Here is a 19,534-nt window from a genome sequence, read left to right as displayed (position 1 = left end):
TGCTGCAACCATTATCTAAGTTATTGCTGCCATGTGGGCTTACTAGGTAGAAATTCAGTTTTACACATGTGTTGACCGTGACCGTTTGACTTGCTCTTGTTCTTATACATCATTCTGCACTTGCTTCCAGTCCTGCATTCGTTTTAGGAACTCATCTTGTTCTAGGCATCTACATCTAGCTGATTAATCCATTTTAGTAATAGGTTTAATTATGATCTTAGTTTTTATTTTCGTTCCAAAATCTCAATTTGGTATTTTTTTTAAGAAGTCTCAATTAGGTCTCTAATATTGTTAAAATGTATCACATATGTCCTTTATTTTAAGTTGTGGTAAATATTGTTAATTAAACGGTGACGTGACATGGTTGGGAAGTGTTGAAAATAGTGACAAGGACAATAAAAAAATTATTAGTGATATGGTAGACAAATAAAAATTTGATTTAATATTAAAAAATAAATTTTGAAGTTAAGGTTTATGAACATAAATTAAATTCCCATTCTGTTTACTTGTCCAATTTCAATATAATTGTTAGGAAAAGCATCGAGTATACAAATTGTCCAATTTCAATATAATTGTTAGGAAAAGCATCGAGTATACAAATTGTGGATTTAATTTATGTTCATAAACCCTAATTTCAAAAATTATTTTTTAATATTAAATCAAATTTTTATTTGTCTGCCATGTCACTAATAACTTCAATATTTATAGTCCAACTATATCACGTCACTATTCAATTAATAACGATTATAATTTAACAAAAAGGTATCTGTAATATATTTTAACAAAATTAGGAACCTAATTGAGATTTCTAAAGAAGAGGGACCAAGTTGAAGTTTTGGAACAAAAATAAGAGTTTTGGAACAAAAATAGGGACCGATAGCATTATTAAACCTTAGTAATATAATTTCCTTTAGTTGCTTGAATTCAAGCATTTCATTTGATAGTTAATCTCTTCTAGATGATAGAAACAAGGTTCATTTTCTTTTCTTTCACTTCTTAAATTTTATTTTTTCCTTTATTTTTTTTATTTTAATTTTAGTGAGATTTTAATTTTAGTGAGATTAAATTATGCAAATTAGACTTAACATGCACCATTTTTTTTGATTTGATACTAAGGATTTCCGGAGAATTTTGGTTTTATTTATTTTAAGTGTGACTAAAATTTCAGAGTTAACATTCAGCCTTGTATTTTTTTTAGTTTTTAGCTTAATTTAGCATAAATAGGTGCATTAGAATAGAAAAAAAGAGAATGAGAGAGACATACGGATATATGAAGACAGATTTAGAATAGTTTTTGTAGACTGAGTTACGCAATCTTCTTTTCTCTGCAAAGTTATGACAAGAGTTATGTTTCTTGGCATGCAAAGTAATGACAAGAGATGGAAACTGATGCGTGCAGATAACCCTTCAGCAATTCAAGTTTGCTTTCCATTTTCTAATCTTTTCTTCAATCTTTAACCATTTATTTTAATTACCACCAAATTTAAAAAATTATTTAAATACCAACTAATTATTAAAATTTTTTAAAATATCTTTATTAATTATCTTTTATAGTCTAATTTGATTGATGTTACTTTTTGTTAAAGTTCTTAAAAAAACAAATCATTACATTTGCAAAACTTTTTCTTAATTTATGTTGAACGAGATTATCTAAATTATGAAATAGTGAATTGGATCAAACTCAAATAAGATAACATCGAGTCAAGTTCATCTAAGGTTGGGTCCATCCTTCTCCTCTTTCATTGAAAGGTACTATTTACGTATGATTATCGTGTGATAGATTTTAATTACACAATCTTATCAGTTATGTCATTCTTACTTAGACAATCACATCGTCTATTAAGATAGCATATGTAGAAACATTAGAAACATTCGTGTTTACTTTGAAGAATAAGAAATTTTGAAGAATAAGAAATTTAATAAGATTAAAATCACTTTTTGATGTGTAATTTTACTTTGCATCATTTGTCAACAATTGTTCTTCTGTCTTGTTTGTTGATTTGGACATTTATATCTACACAAAAGATTTCTTTTATATATAATAATTTTCTATGAGTCTCCCAAGTTTACCTTATTATCAACTCACTTAAAATATTGGAATGTGGACTTTATGTCTTTGACACAATTAATTGACTCTACAACAAGAGTGATGTTCTTCTTGATAATGCATATTTTTCCAATTTCTTATTTGGAAGGTTAACTTTAAGAAAAAAGAAAAGAAACAAGAGTTTGAGTAATATTTATATAAGATGCAATTGTTGTAGTCTGGAAGTGCAAAACTTTGAAGAAAAAATGAAAGTTAGAAAGAAAACTTTACCAAAACAAATTAAAAGTATTAAAAAAATATAATAGAAAACTTTTAAAAGTTTAAGAACGACATTAACGTGAGTTTAAAAGTATAAGAAAAATATTGAATAATGTGGTATCATAAGTTTTTAATGAAATTTGAATGTTTATTAATGAATATATAAAAAATAAAAGAGATATTAATTCAATCTCTAAATTATCTGATTTTATTTGTAAATTTTATATGCACAATTTTACACCTGTGTGATAACACCCTCACAATATACTACTCTGATGCAGTAGAGACGAGGTCACACTGAGAAGTTAAATGTCTGCAACTGCCAAGTAAACCCTTTACACATGGAAGGAACATCTAAGTAAATGCAATCCAATTTTTTTTTTCCATAAATGAATAAAATCCTGAGTGATGTCACTGTCAAATAAAATATGCATTACTAGCATTCATAGAAAGTTGAGGACCCTTAACTGTAATATCCTCTCCATACCCTCTACACCATAATCAGGTTCAACATCACTAGCTTCTGCAGTAGGCTCTTCTTCAGTATTTGTTAAGTCTTTGTTTCGAATAAAAAACACTTACTTAAAAAGTAGTACCCTTTTACTCTAATTATATTTATCTTTTATAATTATGCATACACGTAACAGTGATATTAGTTCAAATTTTAAAACAAACAATTTTTTAAATGCGGTGATCGATCCTGATATTATATTAATGAAATATGTTAAAACAAACAAAAACTCAGGTCGGAATAAATATTTATTTTGATAAAATTGAAGAGTTTATATAGGTGGCTAAATCCATATGGAATGAAAGATAGCGTAGAAGCTAAAGAGAATTTGATGAAAATTACGCGTTTTATGCTGTGGATGCTGAACTTGCTGTCAAGTTCTCTTTGTTTCTTTCGTTATTAAGGAATGAAAAACAAAGGATTTACTTTTTACTTTTTGATGCCTTTACAAAGCAAATTCAGTGAAAAAGCAATCACTCTCCATATTAATTGAAGGCTTTAATTAAATGCCCTTTTTACCCCTTCAATCACTGGAACATTTGACCACAATAACTATTGCCATGAAGGAGATTTTAGTGGAAACACTTTTTAAAGGAAACACTTTTTCTTTCTTTTCAGATGAAGCACCAAAACAAAGTTTCTTCTGTTCACACCTAAATCCACAGAGCCTCATACCACTCAAACCATCACGTCCTTTTCAGTACTCACTGACCACTTTCTTCTTTTTTTTTTTTTTCTCAATCTTATTCATCCAACTTATGGCACTAGAAAATAGATAAAATAAAACCACACACCCAACCCATGACGTGAAAAACATCCCAAACACAACTTGGGTCCCACAACCCTTTTTTGGCATATTTCTATCCCTACAAGTTTCTGCATCCAAGGCAGAGAGAGTGGGGTACCCTTCAAATTTCACACTGCCAAAGTCATTTGTATCAGAAATCAGTGCATCAGTTTGTTGAATTGATTGAAACCCATACCCGAGCAAAGATTAGTGGATCCCCACACTTAAATAGCTTTTACATTGTTTAGTTATTCTTTTTCAATATGATTTTTATATACTTTTATGTGAATGTGTTTCAATGTAATTTTCTATCAATTTTCCCCTCACATAACTCTTGTAGTCCGAGCCTTAATTAATTATTATTTTAACCTGTCTTCAAGCAGATAAAGTGAGGAATCAAACAAAAACCGTTTTCCCATCCTCTGGTGTTCTCTTTTTCTTCAGTTTCATACAATTACTTTCCCCTTCTTTCTCGTCCCACACCCTATATAAACACACACACATATCAACACCTTTAATAGATACACCATCTCACAAACATGGCTCTTCAAGGTTCAATCAGTTTCACTGCTTTGACCCTTTTCTTGGTCCTCACAACCCTCCCACATGAACCACATGCTTCAAGCCGTGGCTCCTTTGGCAGAAACATCCACCCTCCGGTGTCTGGTCTATGTTCCTCTTCTGTCATTGTGCATGGATACGAATGCCAAGAACACCAGGTAAATTGTTTGCAATGGTGTTCGGAGATATTAATTACATTAACATATGATCAAAATAATGAGACATTTTTGTGTTGACATGTTTTTAAGGTTACCACAAATGATGGATTTATTCTGAGTTTGCAAAGGATCCCAGAAGGTCGTGGTAAAAGCAGCGGTGGCAGAACTAGGAAACAACCAGTAATCATACAACACGGAGTTCTAGTGGTGAGTGGAAAACTCTCTATTAATTGCTTTCACACAACATTCATAACATAATTTCACTTTTCAATGGACAAAAGTGTTTGAAAAAACTCACACTAATACCAATTCACCTTTTTAAACTGTTCAGTGGAAAGAAAACGTTTTCGACATCATGATTATGTGTATATCATGAAGTTGAATTATGTAATCTCCTACATTATACCTTTGAAGCAATGCGTTATAAGTTTTTTTACGTGTTTTGTAATAGTATTTTGGATAAAAAGTTTCCAACAATGCCGAGGTAGCTTCCAGCATTGAAATCTGAAAGGTTATATAATAGATACATCTGTTTAATGATACCATGTTCGTTTCATTTTGCTTACTTTTTTCAGTTATATTTTCGATATGTTTTCTTTTTATTTTTTTATTTTTTCTTTCTTCTCTTTCCCCTAAATGTTAGGTAGGCAAATGCAGAACTCTTTAGCTTGAATTAGAAGTGAAAGAAATATATGTTTTCTATTTTCTTTTTAATATATATCTGTTTTATAGTTATTTTTTTCTACTCACGCAATATTTTATTCTCTTTTCTATTCCTCTTTATCCACACCATTCATTTCATACCGTTTGTCATTCTTCAGACAAACGTTACCACAAATATTGACAGGTTTTTATGATAAGGTGGCAAAAGTTCCGCGTCTGTCACAACATTAAGAGTTGATTTTTTATGCTATTTTAGATAAAGGTGAAAAAAATTACGTGATGCTCATATGTATCGTTGCTTAACGCATTATTACAATTAGTGACGTTACAAATAAGCAATCGAAAGGTGCTTGAGAAACAATCATCACAATAAATGATTTATAAAAATGTTTTTTTTTTCAAAATCGATCTCTTCTAAATAAAAAATGAATGAATCATCTTTATAAATGTTAAATTCTATATAAAAGAAACAGAATTTTACTTTACTCTTTAGCTAAAGCATGTTTCATTTGCTTAAAGGAGGGTCAATAAGCGTTGACCATTGTTAACGAGTGTGATCCAGCTGTTAAATTCCGCGTTATATGAATTTGATTTTCTTCAGATATCTTTCAATGTAATGCTTCCTAGGATATTTATGTTCCATTATGACTTCCACAACAAATTTTCCTGTTTAATTTTTTTTTTTCTTTTAGGTTACCTTTTTGGTATATATCCCACCATCAACGGGGCTTGAAATTAACAACAAAGTGTATTATGATAGCATCAGTGTCCTCTCTAATTTTTTCTTCTTTTTTTGTAATTGCGAGAAACCCAATCCTTAAAATGATCCTTTTCATATTATGAAATATATGCATAAAAGAAAACACAAAGTCCAAGTGTCGGCCATTACATCATAATTGCACTGACGAGCCTTTTTTTTGTTTTTCAATCTAACACTCGCAACACATGACACTCATGATATGTGTCAATAATTTATTCTTCTAACTTCAAAGATGAAAAAAATGTATCAAACAAGCATGCTTGTAAAATTCAAAAAGCCGCTATATGCACATTCTCAATCCTCAAGCAATGATAGAAACCCCACTCATAGTGTCATGCGTACACATTTAGGTTTTCATGTATCTGTGTCACATCGATTTTGGTTTTTTCCCAACCAAGATAGCATTGGCGCATGACACCCTACTAAATGAAACTGCTCTTTAAGATTTAGAAGATGTTTTTTTCTTGAGATTATAATTGACTTTAATTTTTTACTACACTCGTGCTTAATTTCTATCATAGTCATTGATCAACTGTTACAAGAATCTGATTCAACTTATATAAATCTCAGAAGCATGTATTTTAAAAAAGTATACTAACCACGAGAAAAAAGATGCTTCATGATCCTTCCATATCTTTAAAAATAAAGTTAATAAAAGCTAATTAATAAAAGTGGGTGCTTGAAAAAATGCCCTGGAAGTTTAAAAAGGGAAATTATAGGTATAAAATGGAGAACTGCAGAAAAAGTTATGAAAGCAAAGTAGAAAAAATGAAAATGTCTACCAAATCTCATATAGTCTCTTTATTTAGTTATATTTATTATTTATTGATTAAGACACTAGAATGATTAAAGTTTGTTATTAATGTAGTTTTTACTGATAAAATATCTGGTAGTGAAAAATGAAGACTATTGTTGTAACAGTAGTATGTGTTTTTTGAGTACTTAGCTTAAATGGGTGCATGATGGATGCAGGATGGTATGACATGGCTTCTGAATTGTCCAGAGCAAGATCTACCTCTAATTTTAGCTGATAACGGGTTTGACGTGTGGATTGCGAACAGCAGAGGAACCAGATTTAGCCGCCGACACATCTCATTGGACCCCTCTAGTCCGGTTGGTCTTTTTTGAAGGTTATGTTGTGTTTTTGCTCTAATTTGCTAAATTAAGTCTTCTATGTCAATGTGACAGGCCTTTTGGAATTGGTCTTGGGATGAACTTGTCTCCTATGATCTACCAGCAATCTTTAGCTATGTATTCAGCCAAACGGGGCAGAAGATCAATTACGTTGGCCATTCCTTGGTACTTTTATTACATAACTTTAATTAGGAGTTATGAGTTAAATATGAAGAGAATAATTTAGTTGTGTTTGGCAGGGAACTTTGATAGCTTTAGCATCCTTTTCCGAAGGGACATTGGTTAACCAGCTGAAATCAGCAGCCTTGTTGAGCCCTATAGCATATTTAAGCCACATGAACACAGCACTTGGTGTTATTGCTGCTAAGTCCTTTGTTGGTGAGGTATGTGGCACCTCTTGTTACTATGAAATCATGTTCATATGATTCTGGGAAATGATTTTTGTTTTGCCAAACAGGTCACTACCCTCTTCGGTCTGGCAGAATTTAATCCAAAAGGGTACGTAAGAACATAGAACTCACAAATTAATCAAGTTTGTCTCCTTATTATACTTTTAAACCATAACCATGATTCCTTGTGTAGGTTACCTGTTGATGCCTTCCTCAAGTCTCTCTGCGCTTACCCTGGGATAGACTGCTATGACTTGATGACTGCACTAACAGGTCTAAGTCCTTACCCAAACTCCATCACTATTGTTAATGCTGTCAAAGTTTTCTGACTGTATCTGTGATCCAAATGTGATGACCTATTTAGGTAAAAATTGCTGCCTCAATTCTTCAACTGTTGATCTATTCTTGATGAATGAACCTCAGTCAACATCAACAAAGAACATGGTGCACCTGGCTCAGAGTAGGATTTTCTGATCTAGCAACATAACTGCTTTCTGGTGTTGTGAATTCAATTAGTTTTATGGTAATCAAAGAAGCTTGTATTACAATGTTTTGCAGCTGTAAGACGTGGGGTGTTGACAAAATTTAATTATGTGAGACCAGACTATAATATTATGCATTATGGAGAAATATTCCCTCCTATCTACAACCTTTCCAATATCCCTCATGACCTCCCTCTCTTCATTAGCTATGGTGGAAGAGATGCACTTTCAGATGCTCGTGATGTTGAGAATTTACTTGATAAACTCAAGTTCCATGATGAGGACAAGCTCAGTGTTCAGTTCATCGAGGACTATGCTCATGCCGACTATGTAATGGGGTTCAATGCCAAGGACTTAGTATACAATACTGTTGTTTCATTTTTCAATCATCAAGGTTAACACTAAGAATCAAGTTTCATGAAACTTGTTCATTCATGTACTAGTGATTACTGAGATCAATCTAAGTTATCCTGTGAAGATTAAGTAATGGCCAATTACAAAAGTAATGAAGTATCCCTAGTGATTTGCTTTGGTGTTGCAATGGCTGTGTATCTCTTATGTTGTATTGTGTTGTAATGCAGAAGAAATTGGCTATTGGCCTGAACTATCTAAAAGATGGAAGGTTCTGAATATATACATATTCATTGAAAGATCATATCACTAAAAGTATTTCAGATGAAACATATACACTTACCCTGTTTGAAGTGTCAAATATCAGTTTATCATTATGAACTATATATATTCATATTTACTAAGATTTTCTCTGGGTCACTTATTTGATTAGATGCCTTCAACATAAGGACCCTTCAAGTGTTCAATTGCTTTATTTTTTTCCTTGTATCACTTTTTAGATGCATGCGAACCCGGCCAAACGGGTCCGGGTCCGGTCTGAGTGGCCCGTCAAAAGCGGCTGACCTGTGAAACAGAAATGAGCCAATAATTACAATTCATTTCGGGCTTATCCGTCTATTTTTTTTTCAAATTTTTTTTAATGTTTTTAAATTTTTAAAATTTTTAAATTTATTTATGTATACATATAAATTATTATTAAAGACATATTTAATCAAATAAAATATTTTTTTTTATTTTTAATTAATTAGTCAATGTTCTTAATTAGATAAATTAAAATAATTATTAAATTTACATATTAAATTATTCAATTATAATTAATAATTGAAATTTAATTTGTTGGTGTTAATAATTTAAATTACAATACTATTATTGTAACATCCTATTTAATAGTTTTTCACGCTATCAAATAAAACATTATATTATGATTAAGCACAATAGATAGTAGGAAGAACAGTCATATAAAATATACAGCTGGTACAGTCATCCAAAACATATCCTATGAATTCCTGATGTAGAACATAGGTACTCAAACATAAACTAAACATCTCAAAACTCCATGGTATCTAACCCACGAGAACTACCACAGAACCGCTAAACGACCAATAAGCTCACACCAATAGCAGGTGATCATAGCAAGGAGAAAGCATAAGGAAAAACAAACATAAACGAGAAGGGTGAGCTAATTAAAATCAAGAGGAATCATACAATTCATATCAAAATCATCAATCACAAACATATCACAATTATATATATAATTCTAGACTCGATATCCAGATTGTGTAAGCGACATTGGAGCTCTTGGTGGCTTGCACCTGTGAAGGTTCCCAAACTCTGCAGAGTTTGGACACAAGGGGTTATCACCCAACCACTCACAGGGTAAGTCCCCTTCGCGTCTAAGACTTAATCGAGTCCAAAGACTAGGACCTCCTGCTACTCCTCATGACATAATCCATTCTATTCTACATGAGCGTGAATGATTATTGGAGTTTCAGGATACCATCCAATACGGATTCCTCATGTCCTTACACACTAACAAGTTTTCATGAATTTCCCTTGAAATTCCATTCCAAACACAACTTCTCATAATTCATATTCATCAACTTTTCAATACTCACTACATTTATAAAAAAAAAACATTCCAAACATACAGGAGATTAACTGCACCAAATTAATATAATTCATATCACTTCACTCCTTAGAACAGGGCTCCAAGCAATCAACTACAGTGGCCCTCGCTCAAGCTAGAAAATCTAGCCTAGGCGAGAGGTTGTCTCGCTTAGACGAGTCAATCTCGCCTAGGCGAGGCTCTAACAGTGGCAAAAATTAAAAACCTGGCGAACTCTCGCTCAGGCTAGGCTGGTTCGCTTAGACGAGGGTAGCTCTCGCTTAAGCGACCCCAACTCGCCTAGGCGAGACTTCGCGCAGGAACAGGGGTGGCTTTCTTGGTGTTTTCGCTCAGACGAGAGCCACTCGTCCAGGCGAAAATACCAGATTGCGAGTCTGTTCCCACATGCAAGAGTCCAGGTTTATCACAAGATCATCATACACGAAAATCATGCAATTCAATCATTAATTAAATGCTTAAACATGCAGTTCAGACTCATCAAAACAGCTTTTAAACGATTTTGAGTAAGAATTAGCTAGCTCCCCTTACCTTTGAAATTTTGACAAGCAAAGACTCTTCAACCAAGAGAACACCTCAATCTCCCAACCTAAGGCACTGAATTACAATTGCCAATGGTGAGAACAAATCCTACCACAACCCAGAATGATGGAATTACCTAAAATTCTAAAATCAGAAGACAAGGGAGGAGTACAGGTTGACTTACGCATAGGGAAGGAAGGCTCAGCTTGGGGAAGTGATTCTGATCTAGCTTCAATCCCAAATTCTGCAACAATGAGAAGGATTTTAGACCTACTGCAGTGAATTTTGGGTGATTTCTGGTAGAGAGAAGGTAAAGAAAGAAAAAGGGAAGGAGAGAGTATTAGGGGAGAGTGGACTGTTTTCAGTGAAGTGGGTGGCAGGGGTTCTCACAATTATATATTTATACATTTAAAAAATATAATATAAAAAATTAATCTTTTTAATTATTTTTATTTTATTTTTATTTTTTAAAATAGGTCAATGGATCAAGACGGACTAGACGAGACGGATCAGAACGAACTGACAGATTGAAATCTTCAATCCAATCCGTTCCTTTTAACATAGACCGATGGACTCATCTGTCAAGCCTAATCTGTCTTGCCACCTCTAATGTGACTCCAAACTTGTCTTGTTGGGGTCAAAAGTTACATACCGCAAAGAACACGAGAGGGGATGAAAAAGATGCCAGTGAGTTTACTACGCTCTATATTTAACAAAAGAAATCAGGTGAGTAATTTATTTACCAGATCTTCCAATTTACTCATCACTAATTTGTAAAAGCACCTGCTCCTGTTGTGCCATTATCTGTCATATAAACTAAGATTTAAGCTTCCACACTAGCCTTGGGATGATTCATGCTAACTTCGTTTGAACGCAAAGCTTTCACAACTTCTACCCACCAGAGTTTACTTGGCGGCTAATGCAAACACTTGAAACGAGGAAACTACACAAAAGTGCTTTGCTTGTTTCTCCACAGAGACCCCAATTAGAAGGAACCATTCTTTATATCTTCTAACATGTTATTGTACAATAACTTACGTATGACATTATTCTAATAACGTAATAATATCATGTGTTACAGTTGTTAGTGGTGGGGTATAGATTTTCACCGATTGTTGGTATAAATAGTCATGGATCTCAACAACGCTAAAACATAACAAAGATAATAACAGGGACCCAAAAGGGAAAGAGAGATGGGGCACAAGAACACAATTTTCTTGGCACTGATTATTGTTTTGATCACAAATGAGGGCATGGCAGAACAGCATGCAGTTGGTGGAAGCCAAGGTTGGGATGCATCCACAGACTTCAAGTCTTGGGTTTCAGGCCAAACATTTAATGTTGGCGATCAACTTGGTATGTTTCTTACACATTTCTTAAATGATTGGAATATTTGGCCGCTCCAAATTTGTTTAATTTGATTGATAAGTTTATTCTTGTTTTTGCAGTTTTCAAGTACTCTTCTGGGCTGCATAGCGTGGTTGAACTAGGCAGTGAGAGTGAGTACAAGAATTGTGATGTTGGGAATGCAGTGAACTCAATGAGCAGTGGCAATGATGTTGTGAAACTGAACAAGCCTGGTACACGTTACTTTGCATGTGGTACTTTAGGTCATTGTGGTCAAGGTATGAAGGTGAAGATCACAACAGTGTCTGGAACATCATCATCTTCTTCTTCTTCTTCTTCTTCACCTACTTCATCTTCAGCCTCACACTGCTTCACCTCTCTTCTGCTCATTGTTGCATCGTTCATTGCCTCTCTACTTACACAGTTTTGATTCACGATATAAGTTGAGCTTGTTCAAGTTTTTCTAGCATGGTCATTTTCAAATAATAGTTAAATAACATTGGTCATGGACATTTCTTTTAATCAATTTCGAATTGTTATACAGAGAATATCAATAGTGGTGTACTTTTTGAGATTTTTTGGCTCATGTAAAGAATAAATAAGGGCTCATATGCACAAAAGTCTTAATTTTTATATAGAAACATATATCACAACATTAAAAACAAATTAATTTCATTTAAAATGGTCAACTTTTACAAAATAAAAATTCGATCAATTTTTCTCATATTAATATTATTGTCGTCTTATTAATCATCTATAAACCAATGAACACCAAATTATTATAAAAATTAAATTACTTCTTTGAGTATTATAAAATGCTAAATTAATAGTAATATTAATGTTAGTATTTTTTTTAAATAGTATCTTTCTTAATAGAAAATGTTGTCAAAGCGTTCAACATTTCTTGTGTAGTAATTTGTATCAGTTTGAACTGTGAAAAATTTTTTGCCACTATTGCTATGATTATAGTCTCCATTAAGGATAAGCAATTAAGTTTAGATAACAATCTCACTTTGACAAATTAAAATTTTTAAATAATTGATGAGGGAAAATTGATAAGATTTAAACTTATTTAAAAAATGTTCAAATGAGATTCACAACTACATGAATGCAACGTCCACTTCCTTTGCTTCACACTTTGAAAGTGTAAGGAGTGTTTTAGTATATAAACCTTTTGGTTGATATGTAATCTTGAGAATTTGAGACCCTAACTTTTGTAATACTTACAATTCACAACATATATTACATCTGAAAGCTTCACTCAATACTTTAAAAATAAAGAACAATAAAATATTTTCAATTTATTTTATTCTAGTGTCATAAACATAATCAATTTAGAATTGTTATACATAAGAGTGATGTACTTTTTTTAGTTATATTACAATTTTACTTTCATAGAAATGTAGAATTATATCACAAGAATGTGTGAGATGTACTCTTTCATATATAATTGTTCTTGAGATTGTTGGTGCAAGATGTCTCCAGAAGGAGTGAGTCTTATCAATTATATGGGTTGTCTTTCACATAGTTTGGTCACTCTTAACTTTTACTTGTTTGGTGAATGTGACTTGTCTGGTCACTTGGTTTGACTTTCACATATCTAGTCTTCTTGACTCGTTTAATCAACAAATTTAACTTGTCTTCTCTAGTGAAACTCTTCACTTTGTCTCATCTAGTTGACTTTTGGCTTAACTCGTCTACTTCTAGAGTCTTATTAATTGTGGGTTGTCTTTCACATAGTTTGGTATGTCTTAACTTTTACTCATCTGGTCAATGTGACTCGTCTGTCACTTTGTTTGACTTCCACATAGTCTATTCTTATCTTGACTTGTTTGATCAACAAATTTGACTCATCTAATTAGGTAAAACTTTTCACTTTGTCTCATCCAATCTTTGTATGAGTGTATTCTATTTATTTCTTTGACTAAGTTGAGACTTAAATACTTGAATCATTCTACCTTATGTTTTCATTTCATTATAGATTTTGTTATCATTAAAACCTACTTTATTAATGTATCATCAAATGGAGTTTGTAACATTTGATTCTAACCTAGATTTTATGGTTTGTGTAAACATAAATAAGGGCTCATGTGCATAAAATTCTTAGTTTTAATATAGAAACATATATCATAACAATAAAAACAAAATTAATTTAATTTAATATGGTAATTTTTTTACAATAAAAGATATCAATTTTTATGTGATATTAATATTATTAGATGATATAAGCGAAGAATTGTGAAAATTTCAAAACACAAATCAACTCTCATTTCTTGTGTTATTTTCTATTTATCACACAATGTTCCTTAGTTAAGTTGGGGAACTTTAACAACAACGTTATAAAAAATATTTTGAACAATCTCTTCACGATTTGTCATTTGTCTTACGACAAATTATGTTGTAAACACCTTAAAAGTGTCATCACATGAATATATGACCTAATTTGGCAGACTATTGAACCAATCTATTATGACTCTAGCCGAAGTTCATGTAAACATTTGGAATCACGCCTTGTCCAAGCCTCTATTGATCAACATCTAGGTTCAGAAAGTCTTTAAGTAACATTTGTAATCCTTGAAGTCCTGGTGGAGCTCTTGGGCAGAATGGATGAAAGCTCCATGAAGTAGACGTGATCCATGGAAGGGAGTGGAAGCAAGTGTTTAAGGCTCTTGCTAATTGGTTCAGACTAAGGTGTTTGAAGGTTTAGCTTAAGAGAAAGCTAGGGGAAGGTGGCTAGAGGAGAATATTCAACCCTCTAGCAAAGGAGACTCTCAAATGCAATAGGGTGGAGTACTCTTAACACTATGCTTCTATTGCAAAATTCAAGAGTAAAAGTGTATAAATGGTTTACTTTTGGCTTTTATATGTGAGCGTAAAAGCTAGACTAATTCTTGGTCCTTAGATCAAGCTTGGATGAGAAGCTTTAATCATCACCCTTGGATGGTGGCTTGGAGAAGGAGGCATCTTCCTAGCCTTTGGATGAAGACTTGGAAAAGAAGACATTCTCTTAGCCCTTGGATGAAGGAGGCACATGGGTGGAGTGTGGACTTGGCTCCATGGGATGCATGATCCATGAGGAAGTCATGGCCTAAGGAAGACTCTTAGTGGGCCGAGCCCATTTGTACATGTAACACCTATTTTTATGTCTTACACCATTATTGAAAGCAAAGCCCAAACATTGGCCCAATTTAAAATATATTCTATTAGGCTTTGATGCACTTCTTCAAGTCTTGTTGATTTCTTTGGCCCATGAAAATAATGTGAAAAGCCCATTAGATTTGTGTCCATCTATTGGGAGGCCCATTTGAATTTCTTCATCATACTTCTTGTTATTGGGCCTTTTAGTGGGCTTGGGCTTGGGCTTGAAGGTGCAATTGGGTTTGGTGGGGTCACATCAAGTCCATTGATCATATATTCTCATATGGATCAAGTTTTCCTATTTCAATGAATTTTTTGGTGTAAAAACTATTTTACGGGCTACCTAGTGGGAAAAAATGTTATAACTGACTCTTTATAGAAAAGTCTTGATGTGATCCCAACAAGGCTCATAGCTTGGGCCATTAGCTAGGCCCATTTCTTTTATTTTCTTTATTTTTAATTAAATAAATGTTGTTCTAATTGGGTTTGTTTTATTAAATGCAGCCCATTTTCCAAACCATTTTCCCTGTTGCCATTCAAGCAAAACAACTTCATCATTCATATTTGTGTGCAATTTGATGCATATGTTGAGTGCACTTTTCTGCCTTGTCTCCTTGTTGCTTTGTAGTTTTTGTGTTGGTCAATTACTGTGTTCATATCAATTCACATTACTATTGTTGGTTATTGGCCAAATTTTTGCCTAGCAGTTTCTGTTAGCTGATTTGTGTGAACTCTGCTGCCTATTATTGATTCTTAATACGCTAATCTGTTCATGTCCTATTTTTTGTTCTTGCTCTATCCTTTCTCAATTTTTTTAGTTGAATCATTTGATTTCCACATGATTGTACCATTTCTTTTGCTTGCTGATTTGAAGTGAAATAAAAATTCTTTGAGTTGTGAATTGTAGCAAGACTATTTCAACATATAAAGTGTGAATTGTATGGCCTTGTGATATGATAAAAACATAAAGAGAAATCTGGAAAAGAAAAATTTGAAGGCCTGTTGAGTAAAAAAAATGTTAGTGCATTTCACAACTCCATCAAACACTTTTGATGACTTATTCACTTGCTAACTAAGCTTGCGTGTGAGCATCTGATGAGTGCATATTTTTGCCCTCATTCAGTGTTTAATTCTGGGTATTTAATTGAATTTATGTGCTTAAAGAGTGATTTAATATATAATTGTGATAATTAGGCTGTTTGATCTTGTGTGATAAAAATATCTTAAAAAGTGATTTTTAGCTGCATAAATTATTTTTGGATATTTTAACATTTGTTGATGCAGTTGAAATTAAGATTAAGCTCATTCAAGGTGGGAAAATAAATTGATTGAAGTTACAAACCACCTTTAAATAAGGCTGAAATTAGCAAGTTCTGGAGAAATCACTTCTGCACCCCCAATTTTTACTTATATACTCCCTTCTTTCTAAATGGGTCTCACCAAAAACCTATTTTGCACCCCCTAATATGTCTATTTACACCCCCTCCTACCACTTAAACCTAACTCACTCAGATCATGCCATGTGGCAATCTCCACCTTTCAAATCAGGCAAACCATATGCTGACACGTGACATTATCCTTACAAACACATCTACACCAATTAGAGAGTGACACCTCATCATCTTCTTCCCATCTCACAAACCTGAAACCCTAACCCAAATCTACCACCCACGATAGCCACCACTGAAGCTTCCATCAGGACCATCACTACCACGCCTCTTCATCAACACATCCACCATTCACGCACCAGAAACCATCATCTTCACAAAACCAGTGCAGATCTCCTCGTAAACACCATCTTCATTCATGAACTTAACTGTAGCGCGCCTCCACACGAGCTACTACAGCAGCGTGCCTTTTGTTTGAGCTTCCCTACACCTGCACCACGCCACCGCGAGCCGAAACAACACCTGAATCGCGAGCCACCGTTTGTGCGCAACACCTCCATCTTCTCTCCACGCACTTACAACACACAAGCATGGCAGCACCACCTGCATAGCGAGCCACCGCAACAGCGCGCCTGAAATTGCGTCATCACGAGGCCAGTTTGAACCTCCAATGCAGTGCACCAATAGATCGGCAGCCACACAGAACCATCACCCGCGGTAACAACAAACATGGAAGCGGAAACCCTAATTTGGGAGAGAGAAGGAGCTGCCACGTGTTAGTCTGTTATTGCACAGTCAACGAGTCAACTCTTGTTAATCATTCAAAGACTGGTCAAACATTGTAGATTCTAGTCAAATGGTCAAATAAGAAGGTTTGAATTGGAAATATTGATATTTTTGGATGTCTATACAAATTTGGACTACATGATTAAAAATGGCTTATTGAGAAAATTAATGCAAATATTATTTGGTGATAATTTATCAGATATATTAAAATAATTTATTTATTTAATTATATCATAAATTATTAACCAACTATATTTGTCAAATAATTTATATCTCTCCAAATATTTTTGAATATTTATCTTTATCTTTATTTTTAAAAATATTTGAGAGGTTTTAGCAACCAAAAAGCCTAGTCCAAGTCCTATATAAACAGACCAAGGGAGAAGTAGAAGGAACAAGTTCGGGACTTCGGAGTTTTGGAACCCTTAGGGGGGGCTAATTTCGTTTCCTTTCTCTCTCTCCATTCTTCTATCTTTATTTTATTTTGTATTTCATGGAGTGCTAAACTTCTTCGGTTGATTCCAATGTAATTTCATTATGGATTCTGAGGTTAGAATGAAATATAATTTATTTGTTCTTTTTATTATTGTTGAGGTTTTAATTCATCTATGTCTTTTATCTTTGAATCACGTAAAAAGTAATGATTTTAAATCTATATGCATGTTGATCATATGAGTCCAAGGGTTTTTAAATTTAATTGAGACTTTACTTTGATTTTATTTAGAAACTTTTATGTGATTAAATGAGTTTTTACCAATAATTGAGACTTTACTTTGGTTAAAGGTATTTACTCTAACAAAAATTAATCGAGACTTTACTTTGATTAATTAAGCCTTTTATTTGGTGAGGAGATAAAAGAATAGACATGATTATGCATAGTAAAATTTGATTGAGACTGTACTTTGGTTGAATTTACTGTGGATAATCTAAAAGTTCTCGCTTTTAATTGAGACTATACTTTGGTTAAAAGTGAGAACGCCAACAAATTAATTGAGACTTCACATTGATTAATTTGCAAATCTACAACAATAATTAATTGAGCAATAATCTTTAGATAATCGATAATGAATCTATTTTGAAAAAGCAATGGAATCAATCTATTTTCTTTACTATTATTTTTATCTCTTTTTATCTTTTCTATTTTTTCTTGTTTATCTTAATCCTCCCATATTTTTATTATTTTATTTGACTAACCGTTTTTTAGAGATTTTATAAGAACTAACTTGTTAAAAATCAATTCCGTGTTCATTGGGAGACGACTTAGGGTTAACTTTACCCTTTCTATCCTTAACTACTATTTTAGCATTACTGAAGTTGCTATAGTTTAGTAGTATTAATTTGATCGCGTCAACGACAATGTTATCAAATTTGGCGCAGTTGTCGGGGAACACGGTTAGAATTTTTATGATTTTAGTTCTTATTTTTATTTTTATTCTTTTGATTTTATTTTTTATTTTTATTTTTATTTTTTGTTTATCAGCATCATTAAGTTTTCTTTCTTTTAGTTTCATTTCAGCTGCAATCATTTTGTCATGTATGATTCAACTTGTTTCTGAGTCTTGTTTGATTTTGGTTTTGTTTATCATATTCTAAACACCTTCCTTATGTTCATTTTGTGTGCGTTCTTTATTTGTTAGCTTGTTTTCTTGCTTGTCTTTATTGATTACTCTTTGAGTTTGTTTGTTTAATCCATCATTTGATGTAGTCCAGTTTTAAATTTGTTCTTTTCTTGAGTTTCTGACTTTTTTACTCTCAAGTGGCTGACTTCTCATTTGCTTTTGTTCCTTTTTGGAAACTGGCAACTCACTGTGTTTGGCAGCCTTGTAGGTGATAACCTTTATTAAAGGTGCAACTGTGGTGAGGAAAACAATTGAGTGGCTACCCGAGAGGAATTGTGGAGTGAGCTGGGACTTCAAAGAAGACAAAACACTAGAGAGAATACCATTTTGGGGGCTGGACCGAGAGGGAGAATAGCAAAGAAAACTATAGCCCGAGGCCTTTTTCTTTTATTGTGTTGTTGCTGTTTTGATGTCACGACATTTTGAGTTGTATATTTTTTTCCAGTTTGCTGTTTTGCTTCATTTGGCTTAGGTGGGAAAATGCTTTAGAGTAATCTCATCCTCAGTATTGAATTGTAATAGTTTTAACGGGTGTAGTGTGAAGCATCAAGGGGTTCCAAAGGCCACTTGCATCTTCCCTTAGGAGTTAATTTTTGTCTAGTTTATGTTTTTAGTCTTTATGTTTTCAGATTTTATGCTTTCTATCTTTATGTTTTAAATGTCCAGGTTCTTTGTGTGATTTGTCTGTTTGCCTTTCTGTTTTAGGTCACCGTGATATCTAGGTGCCATGCCTTTAACACCTAGTTGACCTTCTTTTTGTCTTTAGGTTTTAATTAGTCCACACACTTTGAAAAATTGTTTTTCACAATTAAGCTATTTTTCTTAGAATTTTCATTGAGAAATTTTGTGAAAGTTGTTTAAAGATCTCTGGCTAGGAAAGGCTTGGTTTCTAAGCCTGCCAAGAGACTCACCTCCCTTTCTTGGGAGTATTTCTAAATCACTTTCACTTCATTTTCTCTTTAGGAATTCTTCAAGTATCTTGTGAAAAATTGTTTTGATAAAAAGTGTT

At 33.1% G+C, this 19,534-nt stretch overlaps 2 protein-coding genes across 3 annotated transcripts; both read left to right on the top strand.

The window, feature by feature from the left end:
* The first annotated feature begins 3,946 nt into the window (after positions 1-3,946).
* On the top strand, positions 3,947-8,400 carry LOC114194586 (triacylglycerol lipase 2). Of its 2 annotated transcripts, none has more exons than XM_028085035.1 (9): positions 3,947-4,322; positions 4,413-4,529; positions 6,718-6,858; positions 6,934-7,044; positions 7,119-7,262; positions 7,337-7,377; positions 7,462-7,541; positions 7,633-7,728; positions 7,805-8,141. In XM_028085035.1, the coding sequence occupies exons 1-9, from the start codon at positions 4,143-4,145 to the stop codon at positions 7,855-7,857; spliced, it is 963 nt and encodes a 320-aa protein (XP_027940836.1). In that variant the 5' UTR covers positions 3,947-4,142; the 3' UTR covers positions 7,858-8,141. The 2 variants fall into 2 exon arrangements, with proteins under 2 accessions (XP_027940836.1, XP_027940758.1); XM_028084957.1 differs by having other exon boundaries at positions 3,964-4,322; positions 7,827-8,400.
* A 2,986-nt stretch (positions 8,401-11,386) lies between these two features.
* LOC114194808 (mavicyanin) lies at positions 11,387-12,168 on the top strand. Its single transcript, XM_028085220.1, has 2 exons — positions 11,387-11,603; positions 11,696-12,168. Exons 1-2 carry the CDS (start codon positions 11,441-11,443, stop codon positions 12,022-12,024), a joined length of 492 nt encoding a protein of 163 aa, XP_027941021.1. The 5' UTR covers positions 11,387-11,440; the 3' UTR covers positions 12,025-12,168.
* Positions 12,169-19,534: the final 7,366 nt, after the last annotated feature.

Source organism: Vigna unguiculata, chromosome 1 (genome assembly GCF_004118075.2).
Source record: "Vigna unguiculata cultivar IT97K-499-35 chromosome 1, ASM411807v1, whole genome shotgun sequence".
Lineage (NCBI taxonomy): Eukaryota > Viridiplantae > Streptophyta > Magnoliopsida > Fabales > Fabaceae > Vigna > Vigna unguiculata.
Note: the sequence above shows the minus strand (reverse complement) of the source record. Positions and strands in the feature narration are given on the sequence as shown.

Bases quoted from the DNA above. Each gene is read 5' to 3' on its own strand.
- LOC114194586 (XM_028084957.1), top strand. From the start codon at position 4,143: ATGGCTCTTCAAGGTTCAATCAGTTTCACTGCTTTGACCCTTTTCTTG. The intron at 4,323-4,412 runs GTAAATTGTTTG...CATGTTTTTAAG, and splicing joins ACGAATGCCAAGAACACCAG to GTTACCACAAATGATGGATT. The intron at 7,542-7,632 runs GTCTAAGTCCTT...TGACCTATTTAG, and splicing joins CTTGATGACTGCACTAACAG to GTAAAAATTGCTGCCTCAAT.
- LOC114194808 (XM_028085220.1), top strand. From the start codon at position 11,441: ATGGGGCACAAGAACACAATTTTCTTGGCACTGATTATTGTTTTGATC. The intron at 11,604-11,695 runs GTATGTTTCTTA...TTGTTTTTGCAG, and splicing joins TAATGTTGGCGATCAACTTG to TTTTCAAGTACTCTTCTGGG.